This window comes from Anastrepha ludens, chromosome 2, assembly GCF_028408465.1.
Source record: "Anastrepha ludens isolate Willacy chromosome 2, idAnaLude1.1, whole genome shotgun sequence".
Lineage (NCBI taxonomy): Eukaryota > Metazoa > Arthropoda > Insecta > Diptera > Tephritidae > Anastrepha > Anastrepha ludens.
Window position 1 is genome coordinate 140,781,255 of NC_071498.1, and position 18,728 is coordinate 140,799,982.

The window sequence follows — 18,728 nt, forward strand, 5'->3', positions numbered from 1 at the left end:
TATCGCAGCCCCTAACGAGCACAAAACTGAGCAAAACTCATCCCGTAGAGAGCAACTGCGTTCTTTTAGTTACATATTTACACAATACATCGGTTTGTGTATGTATGTGTTTGGTTGTATCTACACAATGTTGCCATTGATATTTTTGCTTACACACTTTTTCACACATCCGCGTTATCAGTTACAATTTTTCATTGTTTAATAAAGCAAAGCCAAAAACCAACTAATACAAATAGTTCATTTATCTATAATTAACATTATTCAACATTGCTTTTAAGTTATTTTAATAAAAAATTATAATTTTTCTAAGTTTATTTTGTAAATGATTTTGAAATGTACTCCTTGGCAACACTGTGTGGTGAGAGAGCAATCAGCTGACACGGTTCTACGGGAATTTTAAAAATCCTGAAATAAAATCTACGATACGGAAGGGAAGTAATTTTTCATTTACATAAGGTTCTCATTAGTTTGATCGTAACAGCTGACAGGAGACTGCGTTTACGGCTGTGACTGTTTCCATCATAAGAGGCACCATCATCGATTTGACTTTTTCAAGACACATTACATTCGAAACACTCCCTTTCATTTCCTACTTTATCATCGTCCTATTCTATCCTATAAATTAATAATAAAAACATTAAAACAACAGGTATTATTAACAACTAGTCATCACTAATTATAAATTCGGTAGGGAAGATGATGATACAATTGATTTTATTTTAAATTCTTGAAGTAAATCAAATTAATAATCCTCATAGAGAAATGGTTCATTACCATGCACACAGGAAAAAGGCATATGCAAATACAAATATGTGAATTTATATACATATGCGCATATAAAAAAAAAATAATAATAATAATTAGCGCGTACACTTCTGTTAGGTGTTTGGCCGAGCTCCTCCTCCTATTTGTGGTGTGCGTCTTGATGTTGTTCCACAAATGGAGGGACCTACAGTTTCAAGCCGCCTTCGAACGGCAGATATTTTTATGAGGAGCTTTTTCATGGCAGAAATACACTCGGAGGTTTGCAATTGCCTGCCGAGGAGCGACCGCTATTAGAAAAATGTTTTTATTAATTTTGCTTTCACCGAGATTCGAACCAACGATCTCTCTGTGCGTTCCGAATGGTAATCACGAACCAACCCATTCGGCTACGGCGGCCGCGCATATGCATACATATATATGCTCACTCTAGTAGGAGAGAGCCAGATGTCGAACGTTGCCGAACGCGGGGGCCGATTGCGCCTCTTTGTCGTTCGTTCCGTGCTCTCGCTTGCAGTTCAAGCATCGCATGCAATTAACTGCCTCTTTGATGTTTTAACAGCAATGTTTTATTTATACGCAATCTACATACAATCATTATAAAATCAAAAGCGAAATTTATAAACGAAGTGTGTCTTTTTTTTCCATTGCCTTATTTAACATTTTTAACGCATAAAGGCGTGAAAAATAAGTCGAAGAAAGTTGCAGAAAACATACTTCACTTGCGACATCTTATGTGCTTGATCAAATAAGCGAGTGTTTCCATATAATGAAAACTGCTAGTTATGATTTTCGTGTTATAAATTCGTAAAATATTTAAAAGGGAAAGAAAAGAAATATATAAATACCATTTGTAGTAAAAAGGCTATAATCAACATTATATCTTAAAATGTTGTTTTTATAAAAAAAGTGCGTCCTGACTTACATTCACAGCTCTATGTAAAAATTAAGAATATTTTCTTGAATAATTTGCACAAAGCTGACAGGTTTTAAAAATTCAGTGAATACGTAATAATAATCGGTTCAGCAGCTATCAAATATTCTACTTCACTATCTGAAACGTCAAATTGGCGGGTTCTAAAATTAAAGTGATTGTACTATATCCTTTGAAAAATTGTCTTAATTTATTCAGGAACAGGAACGCTAAGAGTATATTCAACACATGATAAAATATGTCACAGGATTATGATGTATTTGCCGATTTGTATGACAATGATAAAGGTAGCTGATATAAACATGATTCAGGTGAAAGCAATTTAAAAAGAAGGACATGGTTTATTTTACAGATGATAAAGCTAAGGTTTTGGAGACACTCACGTATCGCAATGCGACTTTGTTAAAGAACGATACTTCAGACGAAGAAGATTTCCTTGTACCAAGTAAACAAAATAAGGGGAAAGGTCGTGGTAAAAAAGCGGGATCGACTTCAAATAAAGAATGCGCAGTAGCAAAAGCGCTTTCTCCAACCAAGAATTCGAGGAAATCGCAGTCAGAGCCGGATAAAGATGCGTTCCAGAAATCTGCTGAAGAGCAATCAACGCATTTAGATGCATGCGAGCCGGTGGCTCGAAGGCGTACTTCACGCAGAAACGCGGCTGTGTCGTCTGAAATAACAACAGATTCCACTGCAAGTACAACAGTAACTAGCGCTCCAGCAAGAGGTAGAAAGGGACGCCGTGGTAGAAATAGCCGAGAAATAAATGTGCCTACAGTGGAAAGCATCGATACGATGGTAATTGCTGCAGTAATGAGCCGAGAGGTGAGTGGTGTGAGTAGAACTATTGAAGTAATTGTTATTTGAAGTAATAATGAAAAAATAATGAATTTATAAATTAACTTTTGCAGCCAAGGCGCAATGTAATGCGGGCTCGACGCGCTTATTTAAGTGAAATCGCTGCGCGTGCCACTAACGTTGACTACATGGATTTGGTGTCGAGTCCAATACCACACATTGAGGGTGTTGTAAGTAGCGTACTTAAACACAATTTTGACAACTAATTTGTATATATATTCTTATCAAAATAGATTACACTTGACTCTGACGGTGAGGATAGCATATCTAATAATAATGTTCCGAGTTCGGGTACAGAAACACCAAACACGTCCAATGCTGCCACACTGGATTGCTCATTTGATGAAGATAATCCAGAAATTTCAGTAAAGATAAAATGGGAAGGTGGGCGACCCGAAATTTTTCAGCTACGTCGACATCAAAAATTTCACAACATTTTCAGTGAAATTGCCGACCGCGAAAATAAGCCAATTAATAACATAGTTTTCAACATTGATAATCGAATAATAGCGCCGAACGATACTCCTGCCAGTATTAACTATAAGGTTTATGAATTTATTAGTAAGTACTGACTAAGCATATCTCATTGCTAATGTGTATTGTAAGCGCAAGCTATATATTGACTCTTCAATAATAGACGAGTTTTCAATATGCACAAATTTATATTTTTTTAATAATCTGTAATCAATTTACGTATTAATTTTAAATTTGTAACATTTCCTCTCGACAGGTGGACGCGAGCTAACCGAGTCATTCGAAGTAGGCACTGTGCGGAAGAAGCGTGATGCTAATGTAATTACGTTGAAAATTCAATCAGATTTATGGCCAAAAAGACCACTAAAAGTGGAGCTAAATAAATTAGATAAATTAAAAATTTTATATATCAAATGTGCTGAAGAACTAAAAATGTCAGCTGAGGATCTTGTATTAAGGTATGTATCAGAACAAAAGAAGTTAGCAGACCTGCTTGTAATAAATGCATTTTACTTATTTTATTTAGTTTCAATGGAGATCAATTGGGTTTCAACGACACGCCTGATGATTTCGAATTCGAAGGTGATGAGGCTATTGATTTACGTGTAAAGAAGAAATAAAATTGCCGTTAATGTGTCTTTGTTTAAACTACTTTTTTATGCACTAATCTTTATTTTCTTTGTATGAACAACGTATGTATACTGTAATTTTGATAAGCGTGTTTTTCTGCAGACTTGAAAGTAGTATTGTTGAAACGTTCAAATGTTCGGGAGAATTTCTAGATACTTAGTTTATTTATTTATTTTTTTGATTATGCTAAGAACTTCGAAGTAAAGTCTGTGTGCTCCATGTTAAACTGGACTATGAGTGTTCAACCGTTTGCCACCTCACTGGAAGAGGAACACATTTCAGCAGCTGCAGTGGAGTACGCGTCGAATTTTACTTTTTTTTTAGCTTATTTACTCTTACTATATTTAAATTTTGTTCATTTATAAAACATACACATATGCGCAGAAATTGAAAATTATATTTAAGCATACATAAAATATTCTAACAAATTGCAGTTATGTTTTTTGAAACCAAAAATGTACTCTTAGCAACGACAAGTTTGGCATCGTGCAAGTGCAATGATTGGAATGCTTTCGTCTTCATCCATTAGTTTTCGCTGTACGGTAATTTGCGTTCTCTATTTTCTGTCATTGGAATATCGAATGGCAAATTAAAGCAGTTGAGTATTAGAAACACCTTGAGCAAATTCCATTGTGTTGTAATTGCGCGGATAAATATTAAACAGCAAGCGCGAGCGCATCCTTAGGGTGGAAACAGAGAACGCTATGCAAGACAGAGAGAGAGAGAGAAAGGACTTTAAGCTCAGAAACAACATCACCCCATTTACCACCCCCTGCAGTCCAGCCTCTTCGCTATGCGATAATATCAAAGCGCTTTTACTCGCGCACATCTCACATTTCGAGAGAAAAATCAAAACAAAGACGAAAAGCATAAAACCGTAAAACTTTGCAGATTTCATATTAATGGGATTCGCGCACACGAGTTTCGCTTGGGATTCGTTCAGAAAGAGCAAGTCCTTTGTGGCAAATGGCTGTGTTCTCTGTTTTGTTCATGCATAAATCTACAAGCAAATAATCAGCAAGCGCTTAAATATTCTTGTTTGTTTTTTTTACTACAAATTTAGAATTGCGCTTTAAATGCACTACAGTGTTAAATACGTCGTTTTATTTTGGCGCTGTGTCTAAAGTTAATTGCTAATCTAAATGTGTTAAGAAATTCAAGAAATACAAATTTAAAAATCATAATAAAAACGAACAATTTGTAATTGAACAAAAGCAAAAGTGTTTTTCCTGCGGGTTGCACTTAACAGAGCGGGCGTGTTGTGAATGTGGCAAAGACGCAATAGAACGCTTTTAAAGTGAGCAAAAAAGCTACTAAGTAATCCGCGTGAAATTTTGTGTAATTTTTCTGGCACTTTACAAATAAACTGCAGGGAAAAAGTTCAACAACATATCTATTTTGAGAAAGTGATTAAGCAAAACGGAGAAAACTTGCATATTACAGGTGATATTTAAAGGCATAGAAAAATTTAGGTAAATATGTCTTTGTTTTATTTTTAAATAATTCACACCTGCATACATACTAACATATATGGATTTAGTTTAGTTACAAATATTGATTGATTTAGTGCCATCCAATAGTGATTTAGTATTAGTAAAGTTTTGATCGACTAAATCACAGCAGCGAGCGCGTATAAGCGCAATCGTTCGTGTAGGGCGCAAAATGGCTTTCCTCAATAGTTGCAAGCATTCTCCATTAAACTGCACAGGCATTGTATGTTGTTGTATGTGCATGTGTGTTGACTTTATATGGCAGTTACGCGAGAATTATTTCTTTTTCGTTTTGTGCTTACAAAAATTAATTATTACTAATTTTGTGCTTACAAAAATTAATTACAAACAAAATGCAAACATACGAACGTGCATATATACAAGTAGCAGCTTGCGGCCATAAGCAGCATGTAAATCTTCTTTTTTCGCGACAACAGAAGTCACCATAAATTTTGCTGGTTAACAAATTCTTCTTGTAAATCAACACAGGTGCTTTGTTTGTTTTCGTCGTTATTAAATACTTCAGACACGCATTCGCGCATGTACGTACATACATGCATATGCAGATTTTAGTTCCGAAGGCAACGTGCGCCCTTCTATATACATACACCTGAAAGTATGCATCAGTTATCATGTTAAAAGACGACTTCGGTTCAATCTCTACACAGGCATATGTTCGAATGGAAGCGTAGAAAATTTATCAGAAAGAGCATCAGTGACGAACCGTTGCGCGATTTTAACATTTTAATACCGTTGAAACAATTTTAGCAGGGAATTGGCACCTGCTTGTATTAAAAAAAAGTAGCAGTTTATCAAAAATATATACAGTGATGAACTGTATGACTCGATGTTTATTAAAATTAATAAAAAAAAATGTATACGACTTGTAATGAGATATGTATATACTGTGCACCACTGCAGAAAAAACAATAACAAAAACAAGGCTTGCTGAAAAAATATAGAAACAAATAGTTTTTTCATCAAAATATACTCACAGCTTAAATGTTGCAGTGTATTTTATATTTTCTCTGAGTATGCAATAACGGTGAAATACATTTTTTTTCTGTTTAGCTGAGCGTCTTAAGTCATTCTCAAAAAAATTTTGTAAAGAAAAGTTGAAAAATTAAAATTTTTTGAAATGGGAAAACGGACCTTACTTGAAAAAAGGGAAGTCGTTATTCGTCATTATAAAGAGGGCAAATGCCAACGATAAATTGCAGAATTTGTTGCTATGAGTTCCTCAACTGTCCAGCTCATTATAAAGGGTAGTTAAATTTCAAGGGCCGATGTTGAATGTGAACCATACCTAAACGTCAACGACACCGTTGAACTTCGTTTTTTGGGGTTATTTGAAAGAAAAGGTGTGCGTCGATAAGCCAGCAACAATTCAAGAGCTAAAGGATGAGATAATTCGGCACATTAACGGCATAGAACTTCAATTATGCCTCAGCGTCATCGAAAATTTGGACCATCGGATATAGGTGTGCCGCCGGAGCCGCGGCGGCCATTAGTATTTATATATTTTGTTTTATACGTAATTGAGCCTTACCAATATTATCATAATAAAGAGAAATGACAATAATTTGTATTTTATTTTATTTTATTCAAAATCAACACCGGCCCTCGAGACTTAACCACCCTTTAGAAAAGTTTCGCCACGAAAACAGGATAGAAGATAAGGGCAGATAAGATTAATGATGCAGATAAAAGGTGGATTCTTTGCAAAGTTAAAGAAAACCCCGATTTAAGCGCTCCAAAATTAACGAACGAAGTCGAAAAATACAGGGTTTGATTGAAAAGTAATGAGCCTTCCCGCGCGGAGCGTCTGCCAAGCGATCAACCGAATCGGCTGGTGGGAGAAAATTACTGTTGGACCTTCGCCTTCCACTAGAAACCGGTCCCAGTTCGCTGGGACAAATTGTATCACAGGAGATGAAACCTGGTGCTTTGAGTACGATCCTGAGGGCAAGAGAGAGAGTGCGGAGTGGCACATGAACCAGTCGCCACGACCCAAGAAGGCGCGCATGTCGAAATCCAAGGTCAAAACCATGCTGATCATCTTTTTCGACTCTCGAGGCATCGTCCACAAGGAGTTTGTACCTCCAGGAAGCACTGTAAATGCATCATTTTACAAAGAAGTGCTCCTTCGGCTGAAAAACTGCGTCGCCTGGGTTCGACCCGACCTCGTCAACAATTGGATCCTTCTTCACGACAATGCGCCGGCGCACACCGCCTTCCTCTGCACCTCTGTATTGGCCAATATGGGGGTTCCGGTGCTTCCCCACCCTCCCCACAGCCCAGACCTGTCCCCTCCGAACTTCTTCTTGTTCCCGCGCCTGAAAAGAAAGCTGAAGGGGAGGCGTTTCGATTCCATCGAGGCGATCCAAAAAACTGTGACAGCCGAATTGAACGCGATTCCGGCGGATGAGTTTAAAAAATGTTTCCTGCAGTGGAAGAACCGCTACCAGCAATATTGACGCTCAAGGGTCCTATTCTGAAGAATATTACTAGCATAAGCCAAAAGGTTTAATAAAACTGCTTAAAAAAAATAAGGCTCATTACTTTTCAATCAAACCCTGCACTTAGGCAAGATCTGTAACACTGAAACAGTTCGTAAAGTACTGCGCGAAGAAAATTTTCATGGAAGGACTGCCCGAAATAAAGCCTGCTCGTAATAGAAAGCGAAGAATAGAGTTTTGCAGACAACATTTGAACAATGACATTTCGTTCTGGAAGTCCGTTGTTTTTGCGGATGAAAGCAAATTTAACCTTATCAGGTCTGATGGGAAGTCGTGCGTTTGGAGAAAACCAAACACCGCGCTTCAATCGTGTAATTTGCGCTCTACAGTTAAAAACGGCGGGGACAGTGTGATGGTATGGGTTGCATGCCCGATAGAGGCGTCGGAAATTTAACATTTATCGAAGGAAACATGAATAAAGAGATGTATCTGGATCTGCTAAAAGATAATTTAGCAAAAAGTGCGGATTAATGGGCATTAGGGATTCGTTTAGGTTCTACCAAGAGAACGATCCTAAGCATACGTCTGGTATTGTAAAAACTTGGCTTATTTGGAACTGCGCACATGTAGTACAGGCACTTGCACTTAGTCCAGATCTCAACGTTATTGAGAATTTGAGGTCAGTGCTGGAAAATAAAATAAGAAACCACAATATTCCTAATGCTTCTGATCTGAAATGGACACTACAGGAAGATTGGGATAAAATTATATTAGTTCCGATTATACAGCAAAACTTGTAGAATCTATGAATTCCCTTTTAAAAGCTGTTCTGAATCAAAAAGGATACCCCACCAAGTATTAGCCGTAATCATGAAATCGAAATATTAATGTGTTTATGTTTTTTGAATACTTTTAATTTAGCGCATCATTTAAACTGTGACCTCAAGACTGTAACTGAATTATTTCAATTTGCCATATCTTTCTTATGAAGAAACATTTTTTGTTATTAAATAAAACATGTTATTTTACAATAAAAAATATATACGATTTTTTCTGTAATGGAAGTGCCGTAAAATATATTTGATATTTTTATAATTTTTTTTTTGGCTGAATCAAATAAGCTGTGAGTCACTGTGCATTAGGCCGGGTCGATTTGTGGCGAGGCAAAAAAATCGCCCATTGCTTTGTGAAAACATATTCTAGCGATCAAAATAAGAAACTTTGCCGAAGGAATCATACCTCTAAAACGAATTCTGATGCCCCCCAATTTGGGTCGAACTTTTTAGTTTCTTTTCTCATGTAAAGGCCAAAAATGGTGATATTTTGAAATGATTGTATGGGGAACCCCCCAGGGGAGTTCCAGGGGGTGGGCCACTGGCATGGGTGGATCGGCCGTCCAAAGTTAGTGGGGGTCGGTCATACATTTGGACTCGATTGGAGTACTCTAAGTGGGTCAAAGTGGGATTTTTCGTTCGACCCAAAATATGGGAACATCAGAATTCGTTTTAGAGGTATGGTTCCTTCGGCAAAGTTTCTTATTTTGATCCCTAGAATATGATTTTCACAGAGCAAAGAGCGATTTTTAAATCGACAGTGTACAAATACCATACACAAATGAATGTTACATTATTATCGATATTATTAATAGGCTAGTGCGCTCTGCGATTAAAAGAGCTCTATTGCGCAAAGCTTACTGAGCTACAATACATTTAAAGGCTTTTCAAAAATTTTAACACATAATATCACCAAGGTGGTGTAGCTTTCTTCTGCCTAGTGCAGAACATTGGGAAAGAATGTTGGCCTCTAAAGTAACCAGTTAAAAGTCTTAAGTCTACTCTGTTGAGCGAAAGTAGTTTATCAGGAATTTCTCTGTCCGGCGTTAGGAATTGTTGCGCTTGTCGTTAAACAATGGAGTTTCGCCAGTGTTCAACAAATTTCTTCTCCACTCACTTTCTGAGCAATTCGTTCACGTGGCCTTTTGTAAGCCCACAGAAAGGCTCAAGACCAAATAGAGGCATGTTTGCCCCTTTTTTAGCTAGAGAATCCAGCCATTTCTTTTCCCGTAATGCCCAGGAACCCAACCTAATAATACTGTGTTGAAGTTACCGAGCGTGTTAAGAAGGTTCATACAGTCATTTACTATTTTTGAGGAGATTACAGTTAATAGAAGGGCCTTCAAAGCCTCCTAACTATCTGAAAGTTTGTAAATTTGGGTTCTTCTTATTTTCGCACGGAGACATTCCCTCACACATATCTCGATGGCAGATATGTCTGGCTGCAAGATTGTTGGGTATAAACCCATTGGAATACATTTTTTGAATTTGATTCCCGCCCTTGTTCTTCTTCTTTTTCTTAGCATCACAGTCCTTGTTGAACCATTGCTTCATTCACAACCTTTCGCCACCCGCCTCTATCTACGGCATCTTCCTTCCACCGCCGCATGTTCCACTATCATCTCATTTCGATCCATCAGCAAATCATATCTGGTTCATTAATAAAAACTGAATGGTTCCTGAAGATAATGGGTTGCGTGATGATGTATCAACCCTACAAAGTATGTCGATAGTCTTCTAAGATTTTTAAATGCCATTTCATATCCTCATTGTTTAGATCGAATATGCATTTTAATCAGTATTTTGAAGAAAAATATATTAAAAAAATATATTACAATATATTAAAAAATGTTTTCTGATGGCGCTGCCACAAGATTTTTTTTTTTGCAAAATTTATCACAAATTCTACTAGGATATTAAATTAAATTGTCAAAAATAACTATCAACTCATTTGAATACAACATTTAGGAAGTTAGATTTAAGATGTTTCAACAAGCAACAAAAAAAGTGCGTGTAGGCTAGTACACATAACAGAAGTTTTCACGACAGACAAAGAAAGAGGGAGAGACCCGAGAGAGAATGAGAGAAGGAGAGCAAAGGAATATATATCTTAATAAATTCACAACATTTGCAGAGCATACAAATAGACAAAATTTACAAAAAACGGAGAAGGGTCGACCGATGTAGGTAAACACCGGACACAAACCGTGTCAACAACGCGCACTACTCCGAGCGTTTACCACCCGAACCCGAACAAATGCAGCGATTCTAGGACCGCAGCAACGGCACAAATTACCGCAAGGCAATACCAATAAATTCGACGCCGGAATGGATAGCACTTTATAGTACGCACAAGCATTAGCCAGGAAACGGAAATTAGCGCCAAAAAGTAGGCACCAAAAAAACGCCAAAAAAATTGGGACCAAGAAACGCCCCAAACAGTAGGCACCAAGGAAATATAACGCCAAAAAGTAGGCACCAAAAATATATTTCCTAGAAGTTTGCACCAACAAACAAGCGCCAAAAAGTAGGCTGTGTTATTTCTCACTAGAAATTAGCAACCACAAAGAAAACTCAGGAAAAATAGCCTAAAGTGTATCTAAGATATATGTATATAAGGTATAGCTCTCTCTCTTCTTTTCCTCTACGTGTATCTTTTTTCTTTCTCGCGGAACGAAAATGCCCAAAACGTTGCATGGCCTTGAAATGTTACTCTACATTCTCGCTCGTCCATCGCCGCCTAAGAAGTTTCACTTCAAAAATATTTTTTCAGCTGGTACTGCCACTTACTTTTTTGGAAATTAAGAAATTAAATTGTACTTATACGTACATCTATATCACTGTAAAGATTCAACAAAGCCTCAAATAAAATTATGTGTTTAGGTGGCAACGGCATACGGCTCTTAAGGGGGAAATAGAATAATCAGGGATGATAGATTTTCAGGTTTGCTCTTTAACTATGGTGAAAAATAAAATTGTTAGGGGAACTTTGGCTGCGACTTCACTTGGGGATTCGGCAACCGAATTCTGGACGATAATTTCAAATGTATTTCATATGTATTCAGACACAATCAGTAGTGATCCAGAGTGTAACGAAGTGTCATTGGTTGATTTTTTTCGTATTTCACCAACACAGCCCAGACCTAAAGATGATAGATACCAGGTTTGCTCGTTAGGTATGTTGGAAAAAAAAGTTTTGAGGGGAACTTTGGACTCTACGTCATTCGTTTTGTGTTCCACAAAATTTTGCTTTAGCTTAGTGAAACATAAAACGAATTACGTCGGCATATCTGTCAAATTCGCTCAGAGCTGAATAACGGTCTGCTAGGTAGTACAATTGCTGGCGATGATGATGGTGATGATATTGACATCATCGGCCTTAACAACCGCGTTGTTAGTTCTGCCTTCTCCAAACTGGATAAAGAGGCAAAGCGAATGGGTCTGGTGCTGAACGAGGGCAAAACGAAGTACCCCCTGTCTTGAAACAAACAGTCGGCGCACTCGCGTATCGGGACCCACGTCACTGTTGACAGTTATAATTTCGAGGTTGTAAAAGACTTCGTTTATTTAGGAACCCGCATTAACACCGACAATAATGCCAGCCTTGAAATCCAACGCAGAATCTTTCTTGCCAACAAGTGCTACTTTGGAATAAGTAGGCAACTGAGCAGTAAAGTCCTCTCTCGACGAACAAAACTAACACTCTACAAGGCTCTCATCATGCCCGTCCTAACTTATGGCGCAGAAGCTTGGGCAATGACAACATCCGATGAAGCGACATTTGGAATGTTCGAGAGAAAGATTCTGCGTAAGATTTTTGGACCTTTGCACGTTGGCAACGGCGAATATCGCTGACAATGGAACGTTAAGCTGTATGAGCTTTACGACGACATAGAGATAGCGCAGCGAATAAAGATCCAGCGGCTACGTTGGCTGGGTCATGCCATCCTAATGGATACAAACGATCCTGCTTTGAAAGTAATCGATACGGTACCAGCTGGTGGTAGCAGAGGAAGAGGAAGGCCTCCCCTGCTTTGGAAAGATCAGGTGGAGATGAACTTGGCTTCACTTGGTGTGTCCAATAGGCGAAGGTTAGGGCGAGAAAGAAACGACTGGCGCGCTTTGTTAAACTCGGCCAAAATCGCGTAAGCGGTTATCGTGCCAATTAAGAAGAAGAAGAGGTAGTACACCACTAAAAATCTTTTCACCATGCATTTCACATGTATTCACACACTCGTCCAATCAGTCGTGGCCCAGACGGTAACAAAGAGTCATTGGTTGATTCTTTTCGTATATCATCAACCCCTGTAGAACCACTACTTTTTATTAGTCGAATCATCTTGATTTGGCTATGAAACTGCCTATGTCGTCAATTTTCTTTTCTGCAATTTCTTTCAAGTTAACCATCAAGAACTCCCTCAACATTCTACTTATGTCCTGGAGCACCCAGATTTGAGCACTCACACAGATAGTGAAAAATTGTTTCTTTAGATTCTTCTTGTTTGCAGCTTCTACATTTATTGTTGTACGGCCACCCCATCTTTCTGGCATGGTCTTTCAAATGCTGGTTGTAGGTGACTTTAAAGCTAAGATGGTTGCTTGATTACCTGAAAAAGAGCATAGTTCCGATAGTTGTTGCGGATGGTTTTTAATTATCCTGCAAGCTTCTCTTAACCCGACAACTTCTGCTTGCAAAACACTATTCCCATTCCCCAGGCGAAAGAACTTGGAAGGTTCGAGGTCTTTCGAATATACACCGATTTTGACCCATAATTCATCTTGGATCCGTCAGTGTACGCAAAGAGCAGTTGTATTCTCTTTGACTACTGAATTCAAATCCCTTTCCTTAAAACTCTATCCAGATGTCTAGAGTGGTGAAAGTAAAATCTAATGAGCTACTAGTAAGCCTTTGGCTGTTTAAGACAACACTGTGACCAAAAATCGTTCGAGTTCGTATTCTTTGCTGTTAGTCGTAGTTTCAAGTGTATTGGTAGCAGAGGGTGACATTAAGTGCCTCTGCTGGACACGATTTCTTAGCTCCAGCGCCTTGTGTTATACTCTTTGTTTATTGCAGGCCACCATATCAATGCTCCGTATGACATAACCGGCTTACTATGGCGGATAAGGGTATTCACGCAAACTCTAACTGAGTACGTTTTAATCAAAAAGTTTTTTTTTTCTTCCACCGGCAATTTTACGTTGATTGCTCTAAATAAGTAGCTCGAACGGGGTTTCCATGCGCGACATCCATATTGGAACTAAAAATAAGTAAATAGAAAAGCAACTCAATAAGTATATGTATGTATGTACATACATAAACATTTAAAATTTAAAAAATTTCAACTAAATCCAGAGTTTGTTTACCTCTCCATTTCAAAAATTTAATGTCGATAAGTGTTTCAAGTATTTACTGAATTTCATTTTATACTCAATCGAAACCGTGGGCATCATCTACTACGTACATATGTATGTTTGCGCTTCTAGATTAGCAAGGAATTAATTTTAGTAATTATATTTCCATATCCACACACATACATACATACGCATACATATACTCGTACATAGTTTATACATTCATGCTGTGTATTGTTGGCAAAATATAAATACAACTTTCAAGGACTGTAATTATCAACGCTGATACCCAGTTACACTTAACTATCTAAGTATTTTATCAATATGCGTATGTATGTTACATGTAAATGCATATATATGTATATCTGCGCATAGTTTTACGCATGCATATATGTACATGCAAGTATGTATGAAAATTGTTCGTTAACTTAGCCCGTGCGGATATGATTTATAAACGTCACATACACACACGCACTCTAACTGTTGCCTTCTCGTGCACACATTCGTGCATGGTTTTTTGTTGCGAAAATGTGTCTACTTGGAATGCACGCTTGTATGCACATACATATGTGCAATACTTATGTACCTACATGTGTGCGTAGAAACGTGTGTGAAAAAAAAGAAGATACGTGCGTGTATTCGTGCTTGTAACGAATTTCGTCGTTATTTTTTCGCTACACTACGTCACATTCAGTCGCCCCGTGTAAGAGAGCGAAACAATTTAATGAGAAATTTAAATAAATTAAACTTAAAATTACCGTTAGTAAATCATGGTAGACAAATATTTTACATACATTTCGAAATTTATTGTCAGCATTTTTAGTAGAAGAAAAATATCGCTGATTTTCTATGATTTCAGAAATATTTTACTTTTTAATGCGGAGTATCTTTTTTAATCAATTACATAGCTCAATTTTAAAAACTATCCAATCCACCTGTTATATAAAGTGCTGTTGGGCGTATCTACAGCTAGCCAGAGCTCGTCTAGATAACAAATCCGCGCATTTACAGAGAAAGTGCTCAACAACCTGCTTCTCTGAAAGGTCCCAACAGCTTCTGCAATGGGGATTAAATAGTAAACCTAGGTTTTAAGCGGTAAACACAGCTACGAGTTTGGAAATTGAATGGCGTGGAGTGTCCAGGACTTTATGAGTCCTCCGCCTATTGTACTAGGGCCACAGGGTTTTCAAAGTAGCACACGAAGAAATGGAGCTCCATATTTTCTGCGCTTTCCTGAGAAGTAAAAAAATTATACAAAAACAAAATTGGATGCATAATTTTGAGCTACTTTGCATGATCTTCTTTGTTTTTCCAGCTGATTTTCTTGTTTTTTCTTGAATAAGAGAGAAAAAGTTATCATTTCCTAGGGTACAAAATGGCGAGACAGCTCCTTTCCTGGCTAATTAACTGCCATTTTGTTCCCAGTAATTCCTATGCACTCTGGAACCCGTAGGATACGTACCCGGTTGTTGTGGCGTAAGATATTCAGCTTATCAAGACATTCCCGCAACTGTTTTGATAACGGGTGATTTTTTAGCTATTCTCTTTTTAAACAGTTAGTGTAAACAGCTGACGCACATTTCGTGTTTTGTTTCACTGTCAAACATCTTCAGTTTGGTCTATAATTTAACCATGAATCGGCTTACAAACGAACAACGCTTGCAAATCATTGAATTTTATTATAAAAATGCGTGTTCTGTTAAGAAAGTTTATCGCACGCTTCTTCCATTTTATGGTCAGCTTAATCGACCCACTGAAGCGGTTATTCGAGCTATTGTGACTAAATTTAGAACCAAATTTAGCCTTTCAAAATACAGCTGGTGCAAGAATTGAAGCCGAACGACTTACCGCAACGCAGAATTTTTGGTGAATGGGCTCTTGGAAAGTTGGCCGAAGATCCACTTTTTTATCGAAATATTGTGTACAGCGACGAAGCTCAGTTTTTGATCAATGGGTACGTAAATAAGCAGAATTGTCGATTTTGGAGTGATTTATGGGCGGTTTATGGGCTGGAGGTATCATTGGACCGTACTTCTTCAAAGATGCTGCGAATCGTAACGTAACTGTAAATGGTGAGCGCTACCGTGAAATGATATCCAACTTTTTTTTGTCCAAAATGCAAGAGCTTGACTTGCATGACATGTGGTTTCAGCAAGACGGTGCCACATGCCACATGCCACACAGCACGCGTAACAATCGGCTTGTTGAGAGGCGAGTTCGGTGAACATTTTATTTCACGTTCGGCACCTGCCAATTGGCCACCCAGATCGTGTGATATAACGCCTTTGGATTACTTTATGTGGGGCTATGTTAAAGCTCATGTCTACTCAGACAAGTCCGCTTCAATTAATGCATTGGAAGGCAACATTAAAGCATTTATATGTGAGATACCGGCCGAAACATTGGAAAGAGTATGCCAAAACTGGACTAAAGGGATGGACCATTTGAAGCGCAGTCGCGGTCAACATTTGCATGAAATAATCTTCAAACATTAAATTATATGGACTGTACTAACGATTTAAATAAAAATTGCATGCAATTTTCTGAATTTTACGTGTGTTTTTTTTGAAAAACTTTCCTATAGCTCTTAAAAAATCACCCTTTATAACCTGGAAGAGTTGAGTGCTTTGATTGCTGCTGGACTAATCGGCCCTTGGTGAAGCAAAATTGATTGATTGATGTACGAAAAACTCGAAGAAATCAATGAGAGATATTAGTTTGGGGAAAAAGAAATCCACAATGTTCTCGGTAGATGGCTCGGATGGCTCTAGTGGTCGATATCTCGTAAAGTATCGTTCAAATAATTTAAAGTCTATGCTCGTCGACAAGCAGACATTTCACACTAAATAAATTATTTTGTTTGATCCATTCAGTTGTGAGTTACAGGGTGTTAACAATGGAGGGAAGAAGATAAAATTAGGTACATTTTACAGTTTTGTTTTGATAAATGGGAAAATGCAAGCCAGGCCGCTGAATTTGTGAATAATGGTTATGATGCCGATACTGTAACAGCTAATTTCGTGCAATTTTGGTTTCGACGATTCCGGCGTTTTTGTCGTTAAATGAAATGCCGTTAAAATTCTCTGATTTTTCCAGCCCAGATAAAAATCGATTATAAAATAGTTTTAACACGTTGGCTGCCACGTATCACCGGTGATCACAAAAAAAACCCTACCTCAGGTGCCAAGCAAAAAAAGTCATGTTCCCGTTTGAATTTTAACGAGATATTTTTACCAGGAATAAAAGTAACGCTCCTGACGCGTATGAGCACGTTTTTGTGCTGTGTTCACCGGTGACCACTTGCCGTTTTTTTAAAACTATTCTTATTTTTTTTTAAATGTGATCACCGGTGATGACATTTCGAAGAAGTAAATCAAAATAAATCAGTATCAAACTTGAGTTCATAGCGGGCAGTTGGTTGCAAATTACAGTGAAATATAGTGAAGTGAAGTTGTGAAGTTATGAATTCCGAGGAAATACGTGACACGTTGAATTCAATGGAAAATTCCAATGTTAGTGGTGAGGATTTTAGTCCAGATGAAGATGAGTACATCCCAGATTGAGGCAGTGATACAAGGAGTGATGACAGTATTGATGAATACCTCGATGTTGGTGCTAAAAATGTTAATAATACTGCTGATGAAGAACAGACGGAAACTACGACAGCATGGACCTCGCCTGCTACCGGAGAGACTTTGAAGAATTTCGAAGAATTTACCCACCCCATTTATCCACCCCAGGTTTTGCAATATGATGCCGGTACGCCATTTCAATATTACAGAAAGTTTTTGACCGATGAGATATTGGATATTATTGTTGAAGAGACAAATAGGAATGCAAACTCTCAAGTAACTGGCATCGGTACTCGCAGCAGCAGTAGGATGAATATGTGGAAAGATACTGATCGCCAGGAGGTCATGGAGTTTCTGGCCATAGTCATGTATATGGGAATGGTAAAATACCCTGCCATAACCGGCTATTGGAAACCAAGCACATTGTTCAAAAACGCATTCGTCCCACAAGTTATGGCTCGTAACCGGTTCCAGATCTTGCTCAAATTCATTCACTTCGCAGATAATGCCCAGTCCTCTGAAACAGTGTCAAAAACTTATAAAATGCAAATATCTGACTTTCGTCAAAGCATTATCCTTTTCATGAGTGGAAAAGATAGCGCTTCAATAGCGCGCTCACCTCCGCAGGGAAAACACTTTTTAATAAAGTTGACAGAAGCAACAAAGGATGGTAGGCGCAAGAGACATCGTTGCGGCATGTGCTATTCAGAATTAAAGACGACAAACTCGTCGTCAGTCGCCAGGAAGAAGGCCAAACTAGTGGCAACATACAGCGCCCAATGTCGGAGGTCACCATATTTATGTCTTAAACATTTTCAACAACTAAATTAAAATTAAAAACAACAAATATAGTTTTTTCTGTTTCCAGAATTTAATTGAATCTTCTCATTTTTAATTTCGTATTATTTCAAAACTTTGTATTTTACTATGAAATAAAATATTTTTTCTTTTAAAATAAACTTTCAATTTTCCCAAAACTCCTTCCGTTAGGGTCTCAGCCCCTAAAATCTAGGGGCCTAGGCGTGTATCACTGGTGATACATTGGCACCTGGGGGTAGTTTTTTGAAATGATCACCGGTGATACATTGTCACCTGGGGGTAGGTTTTTGAAATGATCACCAGTGATACATTGGCAGCCAACGTGTTAAGCCATTCGCGCAAACATTTTACGCAATAATAATGGACTTCTTTTTTCCGCGCTAATATTTAAAATTTACAAGGAATAAAAGTCTGTTATTAATTGCAATTGCAATGACACTGCGTCAAGAATTTACTCAAAATATTTAAAAATAGGCTTACAAATGTGGACACTTGCCCAATATTACGCTAGCAAACTTTGACGCGCTGCCTATGTAAAAATAGTT

The 18,728-nt window shown here is 37.8% G+C and overlaps 2 protein-coding genes across 3 annotated transcripts in view; both read left to right on the plus strand.

Annotated features, from left to right (window-relative positions):
* Positions 1–1,818: 1,818 nt before the first annotated feature.
* On the plus strand, positions 1,819–3,679 carry LOC128855454 (DNA repair protein Rad60). 2 transcript variants are annotated; one of them, XM_054090363.1, is made up of 6 exons: positions 1,819–1,983; positions 2,049–2,530; positions 2,608–2,724; positions 2,788–3,115; positions 3,285–3,486; positions 3,555–3,679. In XM_054090363.1, exons 1-6 carry the CDS (start codon positions 1,935–1,937, stop codon positions 3,646–3,648), a joined length of 1,272 nt encoding a protein of 423 aa, XP_053946338.1. In that variant the 5' UTR covers positions 1,819–1,934; the 3' UTR covers positions 3,649–3,679. The 2 variants fall into 2 exon arrangements, with proteins under 2 accessions (XP_053946338.1, XP_053946339.1); XM_054090364.1 differs by having other exon boundaries at positions 2,049–2,521.
* A 508-nt stretch (positions 3,680–4,187) lies between these two features.
* The window catches only part of LOC128855455 (endoplasmic reticulum aminopeptidase 2), a 125,436-nt gene continuing 110,895 nt past the window's right edge, over positions 4,188–18,728 (plus strand). Inside the window, exon 1 of the mRNA XM_054090366.1 lies at positions 4,188–5,130. The gene's annotated coding sequence lies outside the window, so the exon portion shown is untranslated. The remainder of the gene's footprint in view (positions 5,131–18,728) is intronic.